General features: G+C 45.2%; 1 protein-coding gene across 3 annotated transcripts in view; it reads right to left on the reverse strand.

Annotated features, from left to right (window-relative positions):
• The window catches only part of LOC118372757 (unconventional myosin-XVI), a 260,749-nt gene that overhangs the window by 133,720 nt on the left and 101,603 nt on the right, over window positions 1-25,426 (reverse strand). For all 3 annotated transcript variants that reach the window (XM_052522327.1, XM_052522326.1, XM_052522328.1), the window contains exons 5-7: window positions 21,157-21,265; window positions 1,723-1,847; window positions 1,102-1,227 (exon numbers count right to left, since the gene is read on the reverse strand). In XM_052522327.1, coding sequence (XP_052378287.1) covers window positions 1,102-1,227; window positions 1,723-1,847; window positions 21,157-21,265 — 360 coding nt within the window. The remainder of the gene's footprint in view (window positions 1-1,101; window positions 1,228-1,722; window positions 1,848-21,156; window positions 21,266-25,426) is intronic.

Genomic DNA, 25,426 nt, shown 5'->3' on the forward strand with positions numbered 1-25,426 from the left:
AGCCAATACTGGTCTATAAACTAGCCAGCCAATACTGGTCTATAAACTAGCCAGCTAATACTGGTCTAAAAACTAGCCAGCCAAAACCGGTCTATGAACTAGCCAGCCAATACTGGTCTATAAACTAGCCAGCCAATACTGGTCTATAAACTAGCCAGCCATTACTGGTCTATAAACTAGCCAGCCAATAGTGGTTTTTAAACTAGCCAGCCTCGGTCTATAAACTAGCCAGCCAATGCTGGTCTATAAACTAGCCAGCCAATACTGGTCTATAAACTAGCCAGCCAATACTGGTCTATAAACTAGCCAGCCAATACTGGTCTATAAACTAGCCAGCCAATACTGGTATATAAACTAGCCAGCCATTACTGGTCTATAAACTAGCCAGCCAATACTGGTCTATAAACTAGCCAGCCAATACTGGTCTATAAACTAGCCAGCCAATACTGGTCTATAAACTAGCCAGCTAATACTGGTCTAAAAACTAGCCAGCCAAAACCGGTCTATGAACTAGCCAGCCAATACTGGTCTATAAACTAGCCAGCCAATACTGGTCTATAAACTAGCCAGCCATTACTGGTCTATAAACTAGCCAGCCAATAGTGGTTTTTAAACTAGCCAGCCTCGGTCTATAAACTAGCCAGCCAATACTGGTCTATAAACTAGCCAGCCAATACTGGTCTATAAACTAGCCAGCCAATACTGGTCTATAAACTAGCCAGCCAATACTGGTCTATAAACTAGCCAGCCAATACTGGTATATAAACTAGCCAGCCATTACTGGTCTATAAACTAGCCAGCCAATACTGGTCTATAAACTAGCCAGCCAATACTGGTCTATAAACTAGCCAGCCAATACTGGTCTATAAACTAGCCAGCCAATACTGGTCTATAAACTAGCCAGCCAATACTGGTCTATAAACTAGCCAGTTATTACTGGTCTATAAACTAGCCATTATTGATGCATTCCAGTAGGTTTTATGGTTGAATATCATTTTAGATATTAGATATTTTGTTCCTTCGCTAAACAAAGTTTTGTTCACTTTCCATCCGTGGATCTGACACGACTGGATATGTGAATGTACAGTGATATGACAGTACCTGTCCATATTTGGCAGCCAGGTGGAGAGGTGTCCAATAGCCGTTGTCGGAGGGCTGAGGATCCGCCCCGTGCTCCAGCAGCACAGACACCACATCCTTGTAGCCACTAGCACACGCTATGTGGAGCTAGAGAGAGATGGAGAGAGAGGGTTAAATAAACACATTACACAGACACATCTACTGTATACAGCCATTGACATGGAGTGAGAGAGCGAGATAGAGAGAGAGATAGAGAGAGAGATAGAGAGAGAGAGCAAGAGAGAGAGATAGAGAGAGAGAGATAGATAGAGAGAGAGCAAGAGAGATAAATAGAGAGAGATAGATAGAGAGCAAGATAGATAGATAGATAGATAGATAGATAGATAGATAGATAGATAGATAGAGCAAGAGAGAGAGATAGAGAGAGATAGATAGAGAGAGCGAGAGAGAGGTAGATCATAGAGGAGTACTGGTAGGCACCACAGAAGGTTGGAGGCACCTTAATGGGGGAGGACGGGCTTGTGGTAATTGCTGGAGTGGAAGAAGTGTAATGGAATCAAATACTGTACATTCCATTTTCTCCGTTCCAGCCATTACTATGAGCCGTCCTCCCCTCAGCAGCCTCCACTGGTAGGTACTCACTAAAGTAACCCCGTCGCTGTTGCGTTGGTTGAGACTGACCCCGCTGGAGACCAGCTGTCGAACATCAGACAACATGGTGCTGGGCCTCTGAGTACGCATGGTGTGCATGGACAACACATCTATACCTGGAACAACAGAACAAAACACACACGTTAGTACAGCACACGCACACACACAACATTAATGATATCTCCGTAGTCTGTACCAATTACAATTATCATGGGAGCCATGTCGGTGCTGTGTGTAATGTCTCCTTGAGAATCCTTAGTCTCCTTTTCAAAGTTAACAGACTGTCTTGGAGACTGACAGACAGACAAAGGTCTAAGAGAGGACGAAGGTCGAGCAGTGCAGTCTATCCCTGGCTAAAAGGGATCGATGGTCTGCTCTGATCTCCTCCACCCTCAAATACTCACAGGGGACCATTGTTTTGGTTGCCGAAATGATACAGTAGCTATATATTATAGATCGTCTGTGTTTCTCTCTAACGATCACTGTAATATAGAATATTTTTGTCCCTTGGGCTTTGATTACTATAGGCAGTTGAGTCTTATACGGTATGCTCAATTCTAATTAGTGGAGTGCATATAGGAATGGACAGGGAGAGTCCATAGGGTATGTGTCCTGTACGAGAGACTGTAAGAGAGACTTGAGGAGGGTAACATAGCCATGTTACTAAGGCAACATAGACTTCTAGTGTGACACGGGAGTGTGCCACAGCAGGAAGAGGAGAGAGAGGCTGGATGTGAGCATGAGGGGATAGAGACCACCTATAGGGGATTTGGGATGAGGGGAGGGACTGTGATGCCATGGGGGAGCAAGGGACTATGCTGCGTATTTGAGTATTTTCAAATAGACAGCCAAAAAAAGTACTTTTTTTTAGTATTTGAACGGTTATTTGTAAGAAAAATATATATACACTGCTCAAAAAAATAAAGGAAACACTAAAATAACACATCCTAGATCTGAATGAATGAAATATTCTTATTAAATATTTTTTTCTTTAAATAGTTGAATGTGCTGATAACAAAATCACTCAAAAATTATCAATGGAAATCAAATTTATCAACCCATGGAGGGTCTGGATTTGGAGTCACACTCAAAATTAAAGTGGAAAACCACACTACAGGCTGATCCAACTTTGATGTAATGTCCTTAAAACAAGTAAAAATGAGGCTCAGTAGTATGTGTGGCCTCCACGTGCCTGTATGACCTCCCTACAACGCCTGGGCATGCTCCTGATGAGGTGGCGGATGGTGTCCTGAGGGATCTCCTCCAAGACCTGGACGAAAGCATCCACCAATTCCTGGACAGTCTGTGGTGCAACGTGACAGTCTGTTGGTGGATGGAGCGAGACATGATGTCCCAGATGTGCTCAATTGGATTCAGGTCTGGGGAACGGGCGAGCCAGTCCATAGCATCAATGCCTTCGTCTTGCAGGAACTGCTGACACACTCCAGCCACATGAGGTCTAGCATTGTCTTGCATTAGGAGGAACCCAGGGCCAACCGCACCAGCATATGGAGGGCTGTGTGGCCCCCCCAAAGAAATGCCACCCCACACCCTGACTGACCCACCGCCAAACCGGTCATGCTGGAGGATGTTGCAGGCAGCAGAACGTTCTCCACGGCGTCTCCAGACTGTCACGTCTGTCACATGTACTCAGTGTGAACCTGCTTTCATCTGTGAAGAGCACATGGCGCCAGTGGTGAATGTGCCAATCTTGGTGTTCTCTGGCAAATGAAAAACGTCCTGCACGGTGTTGGGCTGTAAGCACAAGCCCCACCTGTGGACGTCGGGCCCTCATACCACCCTCATGGAGTCTGTTTCTGATCGTTTGAGCAGACACATGCACATTTGTGGCCTGCTGGACGTCATTTTGCAGGGCTCTGGCAGTGCTCCTCCTGCTCCTCCTTGCACAAAGGCGGAAGTAGTGGTCCTGCTGCTGGGTTGTTGCCCTCCTACGGCCTCCTCCACGTCTCCTGATGTACTGGCCTGTCTCTTGGTAGTGCCTCCATGCTCTGGACACTACGCTGACAGACACAGCAAACCTTCTTGCCACAGCTCGCATTGATGTGCCATCCTGGATGAGCTGCACTACCTGAGCCACTTGTGTGGGTTGTAGACTCCGTCTCATTCTACCACTAGAGTGAAAGCACCGCCAGCATTCAAAAGTGACCAAAACATCAGCCAGGAAGCATAGGAACTGAGAAGTGTTCTGTTGTCCCCACCTGCAGAACCACTCCTTTATTGGGGGTGTCTTGCTAATTGCCTATAATTTCCACCTGTTTTCTATTCCATTTGCACAACAGCATGTGAAATGTATTGTCAATCAGTGTTGCTTCCTAAGTGGAAAGTTTGATTTCACAGAAGTGTGATTGACTTGGAGTTACATTGTGTTGTTTAAGTGTTCCCTTTATTTTTTTGAGCCGTGTATAAATATATATATAATAATTGACCAAATTATATTTGAAATTATTTTAAAATACTTATTTCAAATGCTATTTTCAAATATCTGGGTGCATGGGAGTGTATTTGAATATTTCCAAATACATTCTTCAACCTTTATTTGAAGAAAAAAGTTTTCTGAAAACTTAAAAAAAAACGTTAGGGTTAGGGTTACTATCTGAAATAGTATTTGAACCCATGTCTGCTCCCAACACAGGTCACAGACAGTTGGGGCTGAGGTGTGTGTGTGTCTGTTCGTGTGTGTGTTTATGGTGAAGTGTAGAGTAATATCTGTTTGGACTTCTGAGGTCCCATCCATCATGTGATCTCCTGCGCGTAAAGATAGATTGGCTAGGGGGATATTTCTGGCATTCCTTATCATTCTCTGTCACTCTTATGCTCCCTCCTCATTTTCTGTATCTAAGTCTGTACCATCTTTTTTTCCTCTCTGACATTATTTTGTCTCATCTCTTGTTTTCTCTCCCCATCTCTGTTGACCTTTTCCATTACCTGCTGGAGTGAGGTTCTCCACTATCAGTCAGTCTGAGGGGGCAACTCACCTTTACACACCCACATGCATGTGCAAACACACACCCACATATAAACACATACATGTGTGTGTGTGTGTGTGTGTGTGTGTGTGTGTGTGTGTGTGTGTGTGTGTGTGTGTGTGTGTGTGTGTGTGTGTGTGTGTGTGTGTGTGTGTGTGTGTGTGTGTGTGTGTGTGTGTGTGTGTGTGTGTGTGTGTGTGTGTGTGTGTGTGTGTGTGTGTGTGTGTGTGTGCGTGCGTGTGTGCGTATGTTTGACTTCCTCTATCTTAGCCCATGTACAGTACCAGTCAAATGTTTGGACAGACCTATTGATTCAAGGGTTTTTCTTTATTTGTGCTATTTTCTACATTGTAGAATAATAGTGAAGACATCAGAACTATGAAATAACACATATGGAATAATTTAGAAACCAAAAAATGTTTTATATTTGAGATTCTTCAAAGTAGCCATTCTTTGTCTTGCGTAGCCTAGTGGTTAGAGCGTTGGACTAGTAACCGGAAGGTTGCGAGTTCAAACCCCCGAGCTGACAAGGTACAAATCTGTCGTTCTGCCCCTGAACAGGCAGTTAAACCCACTGTTCCCAGGCCGTCATTGAAAATAAGAATGTGTTCTTAACTGACTTGCCTGGTTAAATAAAGGTAAAAAATAAAAAAATAAAAAAAAATGACAGCTCTGCACACTCTTGGCATTCTCTTAACCAGCTTCGTGAGGAATGTTTTTCCAACAGTCTTGAATGAGTTCCCACATATGCTGAGCACTAGTTGGCTGCTTTGCCTTCACTCTGCACCCCAACTCATCCCAAACCATCTCAATTGGGTTGAGGTCAGGTGATTGTGAAGGCCAGGTCATCTGATGCAGCACTCCATCACTCTCTTTCTTGGTCATATAGCCCTTAGACAGCCTGGAGGTGTGTTTTCGGTCATTGTCCTGTTGAAAAACAAATAATAGACCCACTAAGAGCAAACCAGATGGGATGGCGTATCGTGTTTGTGTTTCTTGGCCCAAGTAAGTCTCTTCTTCTTATTGGTGTCCTTTAGTAGTGATTTCTTTGCAGCCATTCGACCACGAAGGCCGGATTCACGCAGTCTCCTCTGAACATTTGATGTTGAGATGTGTCTGTTACTTGAACTCTATGAAGCATTTATTTGGGCTTCAATCTGAGGTGCAGCAAACTCTAATGAACTTATCCTCTGCAGCAGAGGTAACTCTGGGTCTTCCTTTCCTCTGGCGGTCCTCGTGAGAGACAGTTTTATCATAGCTCTTGATGGTTTTTGCGACTGCACCTGAAGACATTTTCAAAGTGTCCGGATTGACTGACCTTCATGTCTTAAAGTAATGATGGACTGTTGTTTCTCTTTGCTTATTTGAGCTGTTCTTGCCATAATATGGACTTGGTCATTTACCAAACAGGTCTATCTTCTGTATACCACCTTACCATGTCACAACACAACTTACAGGTTGAGCGGTCAAAGTGTAGTAGTAGTTGTAGTACTGGTTGGGACAGAGAGGACACAGTGCAGTAATAGTACTTGTTGGGACAGAGAGGGCACAGTGTAGTAGTAGTAGTGGTTGGGACAGAGAGGACACAGTGTAGTAGTAGTAGTGGTTGGGACAGAGAGGGCACAGTGTAGTAGTAGTAGTGGTTGGGACAGAGAGGACACAGTGTAGTAGTAGTAGTGGTTGGGACAGAGAGGACACAGTGTAGTAGTAGTAGTGGTTGGGACAGAGAGGACACAGTGTAGTAGTAGTAGTGGTTGGGACAGAGAGGACACAGTGTAGTAGTAGTAGTGGTTGGGACAGAGAGGACACAGTGTAGTAGTAGTAGTGGTTGGGACAGAGAGGACACAGTGTAGTAGTAGTAGTGGTTGGGACAGAGAGGGCACAGTGTAGTAGTAGTAGTGGTTGGGACAGAGAGGACACAGTGCAGTAATAGTACTTGTTGGGACAGAGAGGGCACAGAGTAGTAGTAGTAGTGGTTGGGACAGAGGGGACACAGTGTGGTAGTGGTGGTTGGGACAGAGAGGACACAGTGCAGTAATAGTACTTGTTGGGACAGAGAGGGCACAGTGTAGTAGTAGTAGTGGTTGGGACAGAGAGGACAAGGTGTATTAGACGTAGTGGTTGGGACAGAGAGGACACAATGTAGTAGTAGTAGTGGTTGGGACAGAGAGGACAAGGTGTAGTAGAAGTAGTGGTTGGGACAGAGAGGACACAATGTAGTAGAAGTAGTGGTTGGGACAGAGAGGACACAGTGTAGTAGTAGTAGTAGTACTGGTTGGGACAGAGGACACAGTTTAGTAGTAGTTGTCATGGTTCTGACAGAGAGGACACAGTGTAGTGGTAGTAGTAGTGGTTGGGATAGAGAGGATACAGTGTAGTAGTGGTAGTGGTTGGGACAGAGAGGAGACAGTGTAGTAGAAGTAGTGGTTGGGACAGAGAGGAGACAGTGTGATGGTAGTAGTAGTGGTTGGGATAGAGAGGATGCAGTGTAGTAGTAGTAGTTTTTGGGACAGTGACGACATGGTGTAGTACTAATTGTACTGGAAGGGACAAAGAGGACACAGTGTAGAAGTAGTAGTTGTTTGTATAGAGAGGACAAGGTGTAGTAGAAGTCATTGATGGGACAGAGAGAACATAGTGCAGTTGTAGTAGTGGTGGTTGGGACAGAGACGACATGGTGTAGTTGTGGTTGGGATAAAGAGGACAAAGTGTAGTAGTACTAGTGGTTGGGATAGAGAGGACACAGTGTAGTAGTGGTTGGGATAGAGAGGACACAGTGTAGTAGTACTAGTGGTTGGGATAGAGAGGACACAGTGTAGTAGTACTAGTGGTTGGGATAGAGAGGACACAGTGTAGTAGTGGTTGGGATAGAGAGGACACAGTGTAGTAGTGGTTGGGATAGAGAGGACACAGTGTAGTAGTGGTTGGGATAGAGAGGACACAGTGTACTAGTGATTGGGATAGAGAGGACACAGTGTAGTAGTACTAGTGGTTGGGATAGAGAGAACACAGTGTAGTAGTGGTTGGGATACAGAGGACACAGTGTAGTAGTGGTTAGGATAGAGAGGACACAGTGTAGTAATGGTTGGGATAGAGAGGACACAGTGTAGTAGTACTAGTGGTTGGGATACAGAGGACACAGTGTAGTAGTACTAGTGGTTGGGATAGAGAGGACCCAGTGTAGTAGTACTAGTGGTTGGGATAGAGAGGACACAGTGTAGTAGTACTAGTGGTTGGGATAGAGAGGACACAGTGTACTAGTGGTTGGGATTGAGAGGACACAGTGTAGTAGTACTAGTGGTTGGGATAGAGAGGACACAGTGTAGTTAGTAGTGGTTGGGATAGAGAGGACACAGTGTAGTAGTGGTTGGGATAGAGAGGACACAGTGAGTAGTGGTTGGGATAGAGAGGACACAGTGTAGTAGTGTTTGGGATAGAGACGACACGGTGTAGTAGTGGTTGGGATAGAGAGGACACAGTGTAGTAGTACTAGTGGTTGGGATAGTGAGGACACAGAGTAGTAGAAGCAGTGGTTGGGACAGAGAGAACACAGTGTTGTAGTAGTAGTGGTGGTTGGGATAGAGAGGACACGGTGTAGTAGTGGTTGGGATAGAGAGGACACAGTGTAGAAGTACTAGTGGTTGGGATAGAGAGGACACAGTGTAGTAGTACTAGTGGTTGGGATAGAGAGGACACGGTGTAGTAGTGGTTGGGATAGAGAGGACACAGTGTAGTAGTACTAGTGGTTGGGATAGTGAGGATACAGAGTAGTAGAAGCAGTGGTTGGGACAGAGAGAACACAGTGTTGTAGTAGTAGTGGTGGTTGGGATAGAGACGACACGGTGTAGTAGTACTAGTGGTTGGGATAGAGAGGACACAGTGTAGGAGTGGTTGGGATAGAGAGGACACAGTGTAGTAGTGGTTGGGATACAGAGGACACAGTGTAGTAGTACTAGTGGTTGGGATAGAGAGGACACAGTGTAGTAGTTGTTGGGATAGAGAGGACACAGTGTAGTAGTACTAGTGGTTGGGATAGAGAGGACACAGTGTAGTAGTACTAGTGGTTGGGATAGAGAGGACACTGTGTAGTAGTGGTTGGGCTAGAGAGGACACAGTGTAGTAGTACTAGTGGTTGGGATAGTGAGGACACGGTGTACTATTGGTTGGGATAGAGAGGACACAGTGTAGTAGAAGCAGTGGTTGGGACAGAGAGAACACAGTGTTGTAGTAGTAGTGGTGGTTGGGATAGAGAGGACACGGTGTAGTAGTGGTTGGGATAGAGAGGACACAGTGTAGTAGTACTAGTGGTTGGGATAGTGAGGATACAGAGTAGTAGAAGCAGTGGTTGGGACAGAGAGAACACAGTGTAGTAGTAGTAGTGGTGGTTGGGATAGAGACGACACGGTGTAGTAGTACTAGTGGTTGGGATAGAGAGGACACAGTGTAGGAGTGGTTGGGATAGAGAGGACACAGTGTAGTAGTGGTTGGGATACAGAGGACACAGTGTAGTAGTACTAGTGGTTGGGATAGAGAGGACACGGTGTAGTAGTGGTTAGATTAGAGAGGACACAGTGTAGTAGTGGTTGGGATAGAGAGGACACAGTGTAGTAGTGGTTGGGATAGAGAGGACACAGTGTAGTAGTACTAGTGGTTGGGATAGAGAGGACACAGTGTAGTAGTACTAGTGGTTGGGATAGAGAGGACACGGTGTAGTAGTGGTTGGGATAGAGAGGACACAGTGTAGTAGTGGTTGGGATAGAGAGACACAGTGTAGTAGTGGTTGGGATACAGAGGACACAGTGTAGGAGTACTAGTGGTTGGGATAGAGAGGACACAGTGTAGTAGTGGTTGGGATAGAGAGGACACAGTGTAGTAGTGGGTGGGATAGAGAGGACACAGTGTAGTAGTACTAGTGGTTGGGATAGAGAGGACACAGTGTAGTAGTACTAGTGGTTGGGATAGAGAGGACACGGTGTAGTAGTGGTTAGGATAGAGAGGACACAGTGTAGTAGTGGTTGGGATAGAGAGGACACAGTGTAGTAGTACTAGTGGTTGGGATAGAGAGGACACAGTGTAGTAGTGGTTGGGATAGAGAGGACACAGTGTAGTAGTGGTTGGGATACAGAGGACACAGTGTAGTAGTACTAGTGGTTGGGATAGAGAGGACACGGTGTAGTAGTGGTTAGGATAGAGAGGACACAGTGTAGTAGTGGTTGGGATAGAGAGGACACAGTGTAGTAGTACTAGTGGTTGGGATAGAGAGGACACAGTGTAGTAGTGGTTGGGATAGAGAGGACACAGTGTAGTAGTACTAGTGGTTGGGATAGAGAGGACACTGTGTAGTAGTGGTTGGGCTAGAGAGGACACAGTGTAGTAGTACTAGTGGTTGGGATAGAGAGGACACGGTGTAGTAGTGGTTGGGATAGAGAGGACACAGTGTAGTAGTGGGTGGGATAGAGAGGACACAGTGTAGTAGTACTAGTGGTTGGGATAGAGAGGACACAGTGTAGTAGTACTAGTGGTTGGGATAGAGAGGACACAGTGTAGTAGTGGTTGGGATAGAGAGGACACAGTGTAGAAGTACTAGTGGTTGGGATAGAGAGGACACAGTGTAGTAGTACTAGTGGTTGGGATAGAGAGGACACGGTGTAGTAGTGGTTGGGATAGAGAGGACACAGTGTAGTAGTACTAGTGGTTGGGATAGTGAGGATACAGAGTAGTAGAAGCAGTGGTTGGGACAGAGAGAACACAGTGTTGTAGTAGTAGTGGTGGTTGGGATAGAGACGACACGGTGTAGTAGTACTAGTGGTTGGGATAGAGAGGACACAGTGTAGGAGTGGTTGGGATAGAGAGGACACAGTGTAGTAGTGGTTGGGATACAGAGGACACAGTGTAGTAGTACTAGTGGTTGGGATAGAGAGGACACGGTGTAGTAGTGGTTAGGATAGAGAGGACACAGTGTAGTAGTGGTTGGGATAGAGAGGACACAGTATAGTAGTACTAGTGGTTGGGATAGAGAGGACACAGTGTAGTAGTGGTTGGGATAGAGAGGACACAGTGTAGTAGTACTAGTGGTTGGGATAGGTGTATTAGACGTAGTGGTTGGGACAGAGAGGACACAATGTAGTAGTAGTAGTGGTTGGGACAGAGAGGACAAGGTGTAGTAGAAGTAGTGGTTGGGACAGAGAGGACACAATGTAGTAGAAGTAGTGGTTGGGACAGAGAGGACACAGTGTAGTAGTAGTAGTAGTACTGGTTGGGACAGAGGACACAGTTTAGTAGTAGTTGTCATGGTTCTGACAGAGAGGACACAGTGTAGTGGTAGTAGTAGTGGTTGGGATAGAGAGGATACAGTGTAGTAGTGGTAGTGGTTGGGACAGAGAGGAGACAGTGTAGTAGAAGTAGTGGTTGGGACAGAGAGGAGACAGTGTGATGGTAGTAGTAGTGGTTGGGATAGAGAGGATGCAGTGTAGTAGTAGTAGTTTTTGGGACAGTGACGACATGGTGTAGTACTAATTGTACTGGAAGGGACAAAGAGGACACAGTGTAGAAGTAGTAGTTGTTTGTATAGAGAGGACAAGGTGTAGTAGAAGTCATTGATGGGACAGAGAGAACATAGTGCAGTTGTAGTAGTGGTGGTTGGGACAGAGACGACATGGTGTAGTTGTGGTTGGGATAGAGAGGACAAAGTGTAGTAGTACTAGTGGTTGGGATAGAGAGGACACAGTGTAGTAGTGGTTGGGATAGAGAGGACACAGTGTAGTAGTACTAGTGGTTGGGATAGAGAGGACACAGTGTAGTAGTACTAGTGGTTGGGATAGAGAGGACACAGTGTAGTAGTGGTTGGGATAGAGAGGACACAGTGTAGTAGTGGTTGGGATAGAGAGGACACAGTGTACTAGTGATTGGGATAGAGAGGACACAGTGTAGTAGTACTAGTGGTTGGGATAGAGAGAACACAGTGTAGTAGTGGTTGGGATACAGAGGACACAGTGTAGTAGTGGTTAGGATAGAGAGGACACAGTGTAGTAATGGTTGGGATAGAGAGGACACAGTGTAGTAGTACTAGTGGTTGGGATACAGAGGACACAGTGTAGTAGTACTAGTGGTTGGGATAGAGAGGACCCAGTGTAGTAGTACTAGTGGTTGGGATAGAGAGGACACAGTGTAGTAGTACTAGTGGTTGGGATAGAGAGGACACAGTGTACTAGTGGTTGGGATTGAGAGGACACAGTGTAGTAGTACTAGTGGTTGGGATAGAGAGGACACAGTGTAGTTAGTAGTGGTTGGGATAGAGAGGACACAGTGTAGTAGTGGTTGGGATAGAGAGGACACAGTGAGTAGTGGTTGGGATAGAGAGGACACAGTGTAGTAGTGTTTGGGATAGAGACGACACGGTGTAGTAGTGGTTGGGATAGAGAGGACACAGTGTAGTAGTACTAGTGGTTGGGATAGTGAGGACACAGAGTAGTAGAAGCAGTGGTTGGGACAGAGAGAACACAGTGTTGTAGTAGTAGTGGTGGTTGGGATAGAGAGGACACGGTGTAGTAGTGGTTGGGATAGAGGACACAGTGTAGAAGTACTAGTGGTTGGGATAGAGAGGACACAGTGTAGTAGTACTAGTGGTTGGGATAGAGAGGACACGGTGTAGTAGTGGTTGGGATAGAGAGGACACAGTGTAGTAGTACTAGTGGTTGGGATAGTGAGGATACAGAGTAGTAGAAGCAGTGGTTGGGACAGAGAGAACACAGTGTTGTAGTAGTAGTGGTGGTTGGGATAGAGACGACACGGTGTAGTAGTACTAGTGGTTGGGATAGAGAGGACACAGTGTAGGAGTGGTTGGGATAGAGAGGACACAGTGTAGTAGTGGTTGGGATACAGAGGACACAGTGTAGTAGTACTAGTGGTTGGGATAGAGAGGACACAGTGTAGTAGTGGTTGGGATAGAGAGGACACAGTGTAGTAGTACTAGTGGTTGGGATAGAGAGGACACAGTGTAGTAGTACTAGTGGTTGGGATAGAGAGGACACTGTGTAGTAGTGGTTGGGCTAGAGAGGACACAGTGTAGTAGTACTAGTGGTTGGGATAGTGAGGACACGGTGTACTATTGGTTGGGATAGAGAGGACACAGTGTAGTAGAAGCAGTGGTTGGGACAGAGAGAACACAGTGTTGTAGTAGTAGTGGTGGTTGGGATAGAGAGGACACGGTGTAGTAGTGGTTGGGATAGAGAGGACACAGTGTAGAAGTACTAGTGGTTGGGATAGAGAGGACACAGTGTAGTAGTACTAGTGGTTGGGATAGAGAGGACACGGTGTAGTAGTGGTTGGGATAGAGAGGACACAGTGTAGTAGTACTAGTGGTTGGGATAGTGAGGATACAGAGTAGTAGAAGCAGTGGTTGGGACAGAGAGAACACAGTGTAGTAGTAGTAGTGGTGGTTGGGATAGAGACGACACGGTGTAGTAGTACTAGTGGTTGGGATAGAGAGGACACAGTGTAGGAGTGGTTGGGATAGAGAGGACACAGTGTAGTAGTGGTTGGGATACAGAGGACACAGTGTAGTAGTACTAGTGGTTGGGATAGAGAGGACACGGTGTAGTAGTGGTTAGATTAGAGAGGACACAGTGTAGTAGTGGTTGGGATAGAGAGGACACAGTGTAGTAGTGGTTGGGATAGAGAGGACACAGTGTAGTAGTACTAGTGGTTGGGATAGAGAGGACACAGTGTAGTAGTACTAGTGGTTGGGATAGAGAGGACACGGTGTAGTAGTGGTTGGGATAGAGAGGACACAGTGTAGTAGTGGTTGGGATAGAGAGGACACAGTGTAGTAGTGGTTGGGATACAGAGGACACAGTGTAGGAGTACTAGTGGTTGGGATAGAGAGGACACAGTGTAGTAGTGGTTGGGATAGAGAGGACACAGTGTAGTAGTGGGTGGGATAGAGAGGACACAGTGTAGTAGTACTAGTGGTTGGGATAGAGAGGACACAGTGTAGTAGTACTAGTGGTTGGGATAGAGAGGACACGGTGTAGTAGTGGTTAGGATAGAGAGGACACAGTGTAGTAGTGGTTGGGATAGAGGGACACAGTGTAGTAGTACTAGTGGTTGGGATAGAGAGGACACAGTGTAGTAGTGGTTGGGATAGAGAGGACACAGTGTAGTAGTGGTTGGGATACAGAGGACACAGTGTAGTAGTACTAGTGGTTGGGATAGAGAGGACACGGTGTAGTAGTGGTTAGGATAGAGAGGACACAGTGTAGTAGTGGTTGGGATAGAGAGGACACAGTGTAGTAGTACTAGTGGTTGGGATAGAGAGGACACAGTGTAGTAGTGGTTGGGATAGAGAGGACATAGTGTAGTAGTACTAGTGGTTGGGATAGAGAGGACACTGTGTAGTAGTGGTTGGGCTAGAGAGGACACAGTGTAGTAGTACTAGTGGTTGGGATAGAGAGGACACGGTGTAGTAGTGGTTGGGATAGAGAGGACACAGTGTAGTAGTGGGTGGGATAGAGAGGACACAGTGTAGTAGTACTAGTGGTTGGGATAGAGAGGACACAGTGTAGTAGTACTAGTGGTTGGGATAGAGAGGACACAGTGTAGTAGTACTAGTGGTTGAGATAGAGAGGACACAGAGTAGTAGAAGCAGTGGTTGGGACAGAGAGAACACAGTGTTGTAGTAGTAGTGGTGGTTGGGATAGAGACGACACGGTGTAGTAGTACTAGTGGTTGGGATAGAGAGGACACAGTGTAGGAGTGGTTGGGATAGAGAGGACACAGTGTAGTAGTGGTTGGGATACAGAGGACACAGTGTAGTAGTACTAGTGGTTGGGATAGAGAGGACACGGTGTAGTAGTGGTTAGGATAGAGAGGACACAGTGTAGTAGTGGTTGGGATAGAGAGGACACAGTATAGTAGTACTAGTGGTTGGGATAGAGAGGACACAGTGTAGTAGTGGTTGGGATAGAGAGGACACAGTGTAGTAGTACTAGTGGTTGGGATAGAGAGGACACAGTGTAGTAGTACTAGTGGTTGGGATAGAGAGGACACGGTGTAGTAGTGGTTGGGATAGAGAGGACACAGTGTAGTAGTGGTTGGGATAGAGAGGACACAGTGTAGTAGTGGTTGGGATACAGAGGACACAGTGTAGGAGTACTAGTGGTTGGGATAGAGAGGACACAGTGTAGTAGTGGTTGGGATAGAGAGGACACAGTGTAGTAGTACTAGTGGTTGGGATAGAGAGGACACAGTGTAGTAGTACTAGTGGTTGGGATAGAGAGGACACAGTGTAGTAGTGGTTGGGATAGAGAGGACACAGTGTAGTAGTGGTTGGGATACAGAGGACACAGTGTAGGAGTACTAGTGGTTGGGATAGAGAGGACACAGTGTAGTAGTGGGTGGGATAGAGAGGACACAGTGTAGTAGTACTAGTGGTTGGGATAGAGAGGACACAGTGTAGTAGTACTAGTGGTTGGGATAGAGAGGACACAGTGTAGTAGTGGTTGGGATAGAGAGGACACGGTGTAGTAGTGGTTGGGATACAGAGGACACAGTGTAGGAGTACTAGTGGTTGGGATAGAGAGGACACAGTGTAGTAGTACTAGTGGTTGGGATAGAGAGGACACAGTGTAGTAGTACTAGTGGTTGGGATAGAGACGACACGGTGTAGTAGTGGTTGGGATAGAGAGGACACAGTGTAGTAGTAGAAGTACTGATAGTAGAAGTAGTAGTGGTTGGGACAGTGAGGACACAGAGTAGTAGAAGCAGTGGTTGGGACAGAGAGAACACAGTGTTGTAGTAGTAGTGGTGGTTGGGACAGAGACGACATGGTGTAGTAGTGGTTGGGATAGAGACGACACGGTGTAGTAATGGTTGGGATAGAGAGGACACAATGTAGTAGTGGTTGGGATAGAGAGGACACAGTGTAGTAGTACTAGTGGTTGGGATAGAGAGGACACAGTGTAGTAGTACTAGTGGTTTGGATAGAGAGTACACAGTGTAGTAGTACTAGTGGTTGGGATAGAGAGGACACGGTGTAGTATTGGTTGGGATAGAGAGGACATAGTGTACTAGTACTAGTGGTTGGGATAGAGAGGACACAGTGTAGTAGTACTAGTGGTTGGGATAGAGAGTACACAGTGTAGTAGTACTAGTGGTTGGGATAGAGAGGACACGTTGTAGTATTGGTTGGGATAGAGAGTACACAGTGTAGTAGTACTAGTGGTTGGGATAGAGAGGACACGGTGTAGTATTGGTTGGGATAGAGAGGACATAGTGTACTAGTACTAGTGTTTGGGATAGAGAGGACACAGTGTAGTAGTACTAGTGGTTGGGATAGAGAGTACACAGTGTAGTAGTACTAGTGGTTGGGATAGAGAGTACACAGTGTAGTAGTACTAGTGGTTGGGATAGAGAGGACACGGTGTAGTATTGGTTGGGATAGAGAGTACACAGTGTAGTAGTACTAGTGGTTGGGATAGAGAGGACACGGTGTAGTATTGGTTGGGATAGAGAGGACATAGTGTACTAGTACTAGTGTTTGGGATAGAGAGGACACAGTGTAGAAATAGTAGCAGTGGTTGGGATAGAGAGGACAAGGTGTAGCAGAAGTAGTTGTTGGGACAAAGAGAACACAGTGTAAAGGAAGTAGTAGTGGGTGGGACAGAGAGGACACAGTGTAGTGGTGGTCGTAGTGGTTGGGACAGAGAGGACACCGTGTAGAAGTAGTAGTAGTGGTTGGGACAGAGAGGACACCGTGTAGAAGTAGTAGTAGTGGTTGGGACAGAGAGGACAACGTGTAGAAGTAGTAGTAGTGGGTGGGACAGAGAGGACACAGTGTAGTGGTGGTAGTAGTGGTTGGGACAGAGAGGACACAGTGTAGTGGTGGTAGTAGTGGTTGGGACAGAGAGGACACAGTGTAGTGGTGGTAGTAGTGGTTGGGACAGAGAGGACACAGTGTAGTGGTGGTAGTAGTGGTTGGGACAGAGAGGACACAGTGTAGTGGTGGTAGTAGTGGTTGGGACAGAGAGGACACTGTGTAGAAGTAGTAGTAGTGGTTGGGACAGAGAGGACACCGTGTAGAAGTAGTAGTAGTGGTTGAGACAGAGAGGACACCGTGTAGTAGTACTAGTGGTTGGGATAGAGAGGACACAGTGAGTAGTGGTTGGGATAGAGAGGACACAGTGTAGTAGTTGTTGGGATAGAGAGGACACAGTGTAGTAGTACTAGTGGTTGGGATAGAGAGGACACGGTGTAGTAGTGGTTGGGATAGAGAGGACACAGTGTAGTGGTAGTAGTAGTGGTTGGGACAGAGAGGACACAGTGTAGTGGTAGTAGTAGTGGGTGGGACAGAGAGGACACAGTGTAGTGGTGGTAGTAGTGGTTGGGACAGAGAGGACACGGTGTAGAAGCAGTAGTAGTGGTTGGGATAGAGAGGACACAGTAAAGTAGTATTAGCAGTTTTGGGACAAAGAGGACAAGGCATAGTAGAAGAATTTGTTGGGACAGAGAGGACACGGTGTAATAGAAGTAGTGGTGGTTGGGACAGAGAGGACACGGTGTAATAGAAGTAGTGGTGGTTGGGACAGAGAGGACACGGTGTAATAGAAGTAGTGGTGGTTGGGACAGAGAGGACACGGTGTAATAGAAGTAGTGGTGGTTGGGACAGAGAGGACACGGTGTAATAGAAGCAGTGGTGGTTGGGACAGAGAGGACACGGTGTAATAGAAGTAGTGGTGGTTGGGACAGAGAGGACACGGTGTAATAGAAGTAGTGGTGGTTGGGACAGAGAGGACACGGTGTAATAGAAGTAGTGGTGGTTGGGACAGAGAGGACACGGTGTAATAGAAGTAGTGGTGGTTGGGACAGAGAGGACACGGTGTAATAGAAGTAGTGGTGGTTGGGACAGAGAGGACACGGTGTAATAGAAGTAGTGGTGGTTGGGACAGAGAGGACACAGTGTAGTAACAGTAGAAGTACTGGTTGGGAAAGGGAGTACATAGTGTATTAGTAGTAGTATTGGTTTGGACAGAGAGGACACAGTGTATTAGTAGTAACTGTTGGGACAGAGAGGACACAGTGTAGTAACAGTAGAAGTACTGGTTGGGAAAGGGAGTACATCGTGTATTAGTAGTAGTAGTGGATGGGACAGAGTGGACACACTGTAGTAGAAGTAGTGGTTCGGAAAGAGAGGACACAGTGTAGAAGTAGTAGTTGTTTGTATAGAGAGGACACAGTGTAGTAGTGGTGGCAGTGGTTGGGACAGAGACGACAAGGTGTAGTAGAAGTCGTTGTTGGGGCAGAGATGACACATTGTTGTAGTAGTTGTGGTTAGGACAGAGAGGACACAGTGAAGTAGTAGGTGTAGTGGTTGGGACAGAGTGGACACAGTGTAGTAGTAGTTGTGGTTAGGACAGAGAGGACACAGTGAAGTAGTAGGTGTAGTGGTTGGGAAAGAGAGGACATAGTGTGGTGGTAGTAGTTGTTGGGACAGAGAGGACAAAGTGTTGAAGTAGTAGTAGTTGGGACGGAGTCGACACTGTGCAGGAATAGTTCTTGTTGGGACAGAGACGACAATGTGTCGGAGTAGTAGTAGTAGTGGATGGGGTAGAGAGGACACAGTGTAGTGGTAGTAGTGGTTGGGATAGAGAGGACACAGAGTTGTTGTTGCAGTATTGTTTGGGACAGAGAGGACACAGTGTAGTGGTAGTAGTAGTGGTTGGGACAGAGAGGACACAGTAAAGTAGTATTAGCAGTGATTGGGACAAAGAGGACAAGGCTTAGTAGAAGAATTTGTTGGGACAGAGAGGACACGGTGTAATAGAAGTAGTGGTGGTTGGGACAGAGAGGACACAGTTTACAAGAAGCGGTAGTGGTTGGGAAAGAGAGGACACTGTGTTGTAGCATTGGTTGGCACAGTGAGGACACAGTGTAGTGGAAGTAGTAGTGGTTGGGAAAGAGAGGACACAGTGTATTAGTAGTAGCACTGGTTGGGAGAGAGAGACATCAGTGTAGTAATAGTACTGGTTGGGAGAGAGATACATCAGTGTAGTAATAGTACTGGTTGGGACAGAGAGACATCAGTGTAGTAATAGTACTGGTTGGGACAGAGAGACATCAGTGTAGTAATAGTACTGGTTGGGACAGAGAGACATCAGTGTAGTAATAGTACTGGTTGGGACAGAGAGACATCAGTGTAGTAATAGTACTGGTTGGGACAGAGAGACATCAGTGTAGTAATAGTACTGGTTGGGACAGAGAGACATCAGTGTAGTAATAGTACTGGTTGGGACAGAGAGACATCAGTGTAGTAATAGTACTGGTTGGGACAGAGAGACATCAGTGTAGTAATAGTACTGGTTGGGACAGAGATACATCAGTGTAGTAATAGTACTGGTTGGGACAGAGAGACATCAGTGTAGTAATAGTACTGGTTGGGACAGAGAGACATCAGTGTAGTAATAGTACTGGTTGGGACAGAGAGATACATCAGTGTAGTAATAGTACTGGTTGGGACAGAGATACATCAGTGTAGTAATAGTACTGGTTGGGACAGAGAGACATCAGTGTAGTAATAGTACGGGTTGGGACAGAGAGACATCAGTGTAGTAATAGTACTGGTTGGGAAAGGGAGGACACAGTGTTGTAGTAGTTGTTGGGACAGAGAGGACACAATGTAGAAGTAGTAGTAGTGGTTGGGACAGAGTGGACACAATGTAGAAGTAGTGGTTGGGACAGAGAGGACACAATGTAGAAGTAGTGGTTGGGACAGAGTGGACATGCTGTAGAAGTAGTAGTAGTGGTTGGGACAGAGAGATCACAGCGTAGTAGAAATATTAGTGGTTGAGACAGAGAGATCACATCGTAGTAATAGTACTGGTTGGGATAGAGAGGACACAGAGTAGTAGTAGTACTGGTTGGGACAGAGAAGACACAGTGTAGTATTAGTACTGATTGGGACAGAGAGGACACAGTGTAGTAGAAATATTAGTCGTTGGGATAGAGAGAACAGAGTGTAATTATAGTAGTCCTGGTAGGGACAGAGAGGACACAGTGTAGTAGTAGTAGTGGTTAGGACAGAGTGGACACAGTGTAGTAGTTGTAGTAGTGGTTGGGACAGAGAGGACACAATGTAGAAGTAGTATTTGGGACACAGTTGACACAGTGTAGTAGAAATAGTAGCGGTTCGGACAGAGAGAACAGAGTGTAGTATTAGTAGTCCTGGTAGGGACAGAGTAGTATGGTGTAGTACTGGTTGGGACAGAGAGGACACAGTGTTGTAGTTGTAGTAGAATCATCGAATTCACCGTGTCCTTGGGGACCTTCAATGCTGCAGATTGTTTTGGTACTCTTCATCACAGCTGTGCCTCGACACAATCATATCTCAAAGCTCAATTCCTTCAACCTCATGGCTTGGTTTTTACTCTGACATACACTTTCAACTGTTGGACCTTATAAAGACAGGTGTGTGCCTTTCTAAATCACGTGCAATCATTTAAATTTACCTCAAGTGGAGTCCAATGAAGTTGTGGAAACATCTAAAGGATGATCAATGTAAACAGGATGCACCTGAGTCTCATAGCAAAATATTATTCTTATACCTTTTGCAAACATTTCTAAAAACCTTTTTTCGCTTTGTCATTATGTTGTATCATGTGGAGATTGATGAGGGAAAAATGTGTCCAATCCACTGTAGAATAAGGCTGTAACATAACTAAATGTGTCCAATCCACTGTAGAATAAGGCTGTAACATAACTAAATGTGTCCAATCCACTGTAGAATAAGGCTGTAACATAACTAAATGTGTCCAATCCACTGTAGAATAAGGCTGTAACATAACTAAATGTGGAAAAAGAGAAGAGGTCTGAAAACCTTCTGAAATCACTGTATATACAGTATCAATACCTTTCCCTCGGGCAATATGGCAGCCAACCATCCATGGAACCATTACTTATAATTAAGTATTTTAGTCTGTTTCCTCACTTCACATTATAATTGTGTTGTGGACATAACTTACGACCCGTTGATTTTCATTTTTTCAAATTAAGCCATTATTTCATGCATGTGAAATTAAAAATGTTCTTTCATTCATTTCTCATTTTATTTAGTTTTCTATTCAGTCTCCTTTAATTGCTGTGAAAAAAGAATGGACATTGAAGCAGGCATTATATTAACACATGTTATATGGACGAGAACAAAATGTCCTACTGCCGGGATAATAGACAGGTCTTAAACAAGAGTAATTGTGTATGGGTGGAAAAGTGGCAAAGATTGGAAAAAAACGATTCAGAAAATACAAATATTTTTCACATTGTAAAAATGTGTAGGTGAACATTTCTCGGGCTGTTTGTTGCACAATAAACACATATAGGCCTACAATGTAACACAACACGGCACACTACATGAAACAGACATTAAATCATATGAGGAGTATTGTGTTACCGTTTTCCTCTAGGTGTTTTCGGAGGATGTAGCTGGTCTCGGTTCCCTCTGTGGCGTAGTCCAGTGGAATGTTTCCATTCACATCCTGAAGTAGAACATTCACCCCAGTCTTCCAGAAATCCCGGAACGTATCAAACCCACCATAGAATGAATAGAGGAGGGGAGGGAGGAGGGAGACACAAACAAATTGAGTGGTTTCTCAGGCCATTCATCAGAGAGGAATCGATGATAAAGTAGGCCCAATTATCAGGCCCTCCCAGCAGTGTGAACCTGAGGAGAGCCACAGGGACATTAATACTCAATGAAGTGAATTAAACAACTCAATACATATGGGATTGTGGGGACCCCAGGGCAGGGACACGTGTGTGTGTGTTGTGTGTCTGTGTGTTGATGGGACCGTGGGATCATCGAGGGGAGGGGGTTAGGATGTGTGTGACAAGTGGTAGAGAGTGTGAGTGTGTGTGACAAGAATAATGTGCGTTTACACAGTGAAGAGTCCTACCAGTGTTGCCTGCTCTTGGGGTGTGAGATAACAACATACCCCCAGGCAGACTACACTTGGACTGTGTAATGACTGCTGTTTGTCTAAACATACACAAGTAAAACATGGTTGGGATTCAACATTCCTCCCACCACTACCCTCGGGAACTACTCTGTGATTTGTCACCTCTGTTGTAACATCACTCCTTTCTTCCTTGCCTCACTTCCTCGCTTGACCTGTTTTCCCCTCTCTTTTATTTCTCTCTCTCTTTCCCTCTCTCTGTATCTCCTCCCCTCTGAAACATACTCAAACTAACACATTTCCTTTTACGTTGCCATTGTCAGTCTTTCCCCATAAATCGCTGCTTGTCGTTTGCCTAAACAATAAAAGAGGTTGCAGTGTAATGATCGTGGCTGGGCTGCGGCTGATAAGAGGGACAGGGGCCTTTAAGTGAGGTTCCTTATTGAATATTTACAGCTAATAGAATTCTAACAACCATGTTAGGATGCAGCCCAAGATTAATGGGCAGGTCTTCAAGCAGACAGAGAAAAGTGTGTGTGTGTGTGTGTGCATGGGGGGGTTCATATGTCTTTGTGTGTGTGTATGTGCGTGTGTGCATGTGTGCGTGTGTGTGTGTGTGTGTGTGTGTGTGTGTGTATGTGAGTGGGGGGGTGGCTTTAAAGATGATAAAGAAAGGAGGAAGAGGAATACCAAGCAGATGGATGTAGGCTAGAGAGCGACCTGCAAATGCTGAACACCAATCCCCCAAATTGAAAGTCCAAAACCTTATATCTCAGAGCCCCTGGACCCTAAAATTCAAACCTCAAAAACCAAGAACAAAAACATTCTGCAATCTCTATACACTAGGGAAACATCAGAGATGATGAATCTACCCCTGTCATTAATGCCAAACAATCAAAAACACAATTAATTTAGTTCAACTGATGTTATTGTTGTGTTATTAAATAGTGGAGAGGTCTGCGTTTGGAGTTTGCCCCTTTGTTTCTTTGGGTAAATTCCTACCAATCTGCAGTCTGGTCTAGCAGGAGCTGTTGTCATTCATTAGCAGGGTTAGTTAGGGGTTAATGAATATATTACTTAACATTCAACATCAGCTGGTGCTTTGTATCTATTCATGAGGTTGGGCTCATCGATGTAAGAAGGAGAGCAGGGAGAGGGAGAGAGGAATAGAGAGAGAGAGGGGGGGAGGAGAGAGAGCACCCACTGCCTGTCTATTTTCATACTTTTTTTCATCCAGTCCAGATATGCCAGTCATTCAGTCTTTTGCAGGTTTCAGAAAACCAGAGAGTGGGGAGGGACAGTTATTGACTTATCCACAGACTGTCACACACACACACTCTGGACAGTGAGTGTATGTGTGCATGCGTGTGTGTTGAGTAGATAGGGGTGAGGTGGTGTCCCTGACCTATCATTCTGAGCTCCCGGGTCAATAGGGGACTGTCCTAATGAAGACATCACTTGACACAGCCTGGTCTTGCGCTACAGTCAGACTACAGTAGGCTACACACTGCTATACCCACTGAACTGGTTCTCCTGAGGAAAACAACGGGAACCTCTGGAGGATGGTTTCTGATGTATGCATTGTCTTATTTATTCATTGTAGTTTATAATTAGCTGACACCTACCATTATGTCAAACTTTGCAGTCAATACATAGCGGCAGACAAATGTAATGGAATATAATAATGCAAGGAGCAATATGAGTTTGACCACCTCATTAATCGTAATGTAATCCTAGATGGCAATATTAACAATGTTAGACTTGACTTGATATGACTGCTATATCTTGGAGCATCCCATCGATCAAGACAGAGCATCATCCGTCTGTTTACAGACATTAGCCACTGACACGTAGAAACGAGCGGCGTCCAGTTGTTTCCCGGGCGCCACACGTGCAGCAGGGGTTAACAAGCTGACCGCAACACGCTCAGCTCTCACCGCCACATTATGATGGATCAGCGTTTGTCGCCCTAACAACAGGACGCCATAACGTGACCCCGGTGGGATCAATACCAACCACAACTAAGATGTAGGACTGTCCCCTGGGAGGACTGAGCGTGTTGCGGTCAGCTACACACACCATGTCCCTAAAGCTAGATAAATGAGCTTAGAATGGACTAGCTATACAGTCAGTGTGGACTAGTCCCCTACGCTAAGACACATTACATCACCGTTTTCAGATTTATGGAAGGAGTCTGGATCAAGACAGAAAATAATATTAAGTTCCACTATTTTACAAGAGTTTAGACATGGCCATGTCGTTAGGATTTGAAAGACAAAAGAAGCTGATCATTTTCAAATGCCAAAAGTGGGTCAGTCTTCTACTGTAGTTTCAGAGGGACTTATGTGACTCAGGCTAAACCGATCTAAAAGGAAGTTACATAACAACAGAAGATCTCAGGAGAACAGCTTAATCACAATCTCCCATCTTAAGCCATGAGGAGTTTAATGAAGCCAGTAATATTAAGATGATTGCTGTAAGCCGTACCATCAACACCCAGCAACAGACAGTTAGGAGTTACAGAATATTAAGCAGAAACTTCAGGGTCATAACTTTCACACGTGTTTAGACAAAGTGTGTTTGAGAGGTCGGTTAAAGACTCAAAGTGACACATCAGAGGACCACTCCAGACAGACGAGGCAGAGAAACCTCCAACGATCCTCTGATATAACAGGATTACAGTGACATGAGAGAACTGATATCATGGTAGTACTCACAGTGATGGGGAGTAGTTAACTACATGTAGTTGAAGTAGTAATTGAACTACCTTTTGCTGTAACTTGGTGGTAGTTTAACTAAATTAAATTCTAGGTTGTGTTTTCAGTAGTTAACTACTTTTTTTTGCCATGTAGAGGTGTATCTAACTTCTGGAACGACACACCATTTTTAATTTTTTTTTTACAAAAATATGGGTAGAGTAGGCAATAATTTCCTTTCTGTTTGACTGTATGTTTCTTAAGGGCAACTTGGGTATATCTTAACTTCTTCCAGTGTGAAGTACTTGGTAGCTTGGTAAACAACCAATTCCCTGATTGCTCCCGAATGGCGCAGCGTTCTAAGGCACTGCATCTCAGTGCTTGAGGCGTCACTACAGACACCATGGTTTGAATCCAGGCTGTATCACAGCCGTCTATGATTGGGAGTCCCATAGGACGACGCACAATTGTCCCAGCTCCGTCTGTGTTTGGACGGTGTAGGCCGTCATTGTAAATAAGAGTTTGTTCATAACTGACGTGCCTAGTTAAATAAAAAACGAAAAAACGATATTTTCAGAGTAGCTTCCCCAACACTGAGTATTCATTAGGGCATGCAACGGTAAACCTAAAACAAGTGTTTCTTATTGGACGAGTTAAATGAATACCTTCATGTTTTGTCACATTTTTTCTTATTTGGACCAATCACTTCCTCTGGGAGATGTTAGAACAGAATAAGGACAACCGGACAATTAGCTCCTAATCGCGAATCACTTATCTAATTGCTGTCTGCATGGCCCTTGATAGCCATGCAAATCAGGAGACCTTAATTGGTACTGTGAAATTAAATCAGATATGATAACGGACTGATACCATGATGGGTTCTAGGCTTTGATTATGGAGCTATGGTGATGCCACATAAACAGAGATTGCTACTCAACTAGACTAGACTATAGAAACAAGTATGCCATCTCTTCATAATTGTTATTGTACATGCTGGTGTTTGATCGTAGAGGATAAGTATACTCATACGGGGAACCAACATGGATGAGCTGTAAATTAATGATGAATATCT

This window comes from Oncorhynchus keta, chromosome 7 (genome assembly GCF_023373465.1).
Source record: "Oncorhynchus keta strain PuntledgeMale-10-30-2019 chromosome 7, Oket_V2, whole genome shotgun sequence".
Taxonomy (NCBI): domain Eukaryota; kingdom Metazoa; phylum Chordata; class Actinopteri; order Salmoniformes; family Salmonidae; genus Oncorhynchus; species Oncorhynchus keta.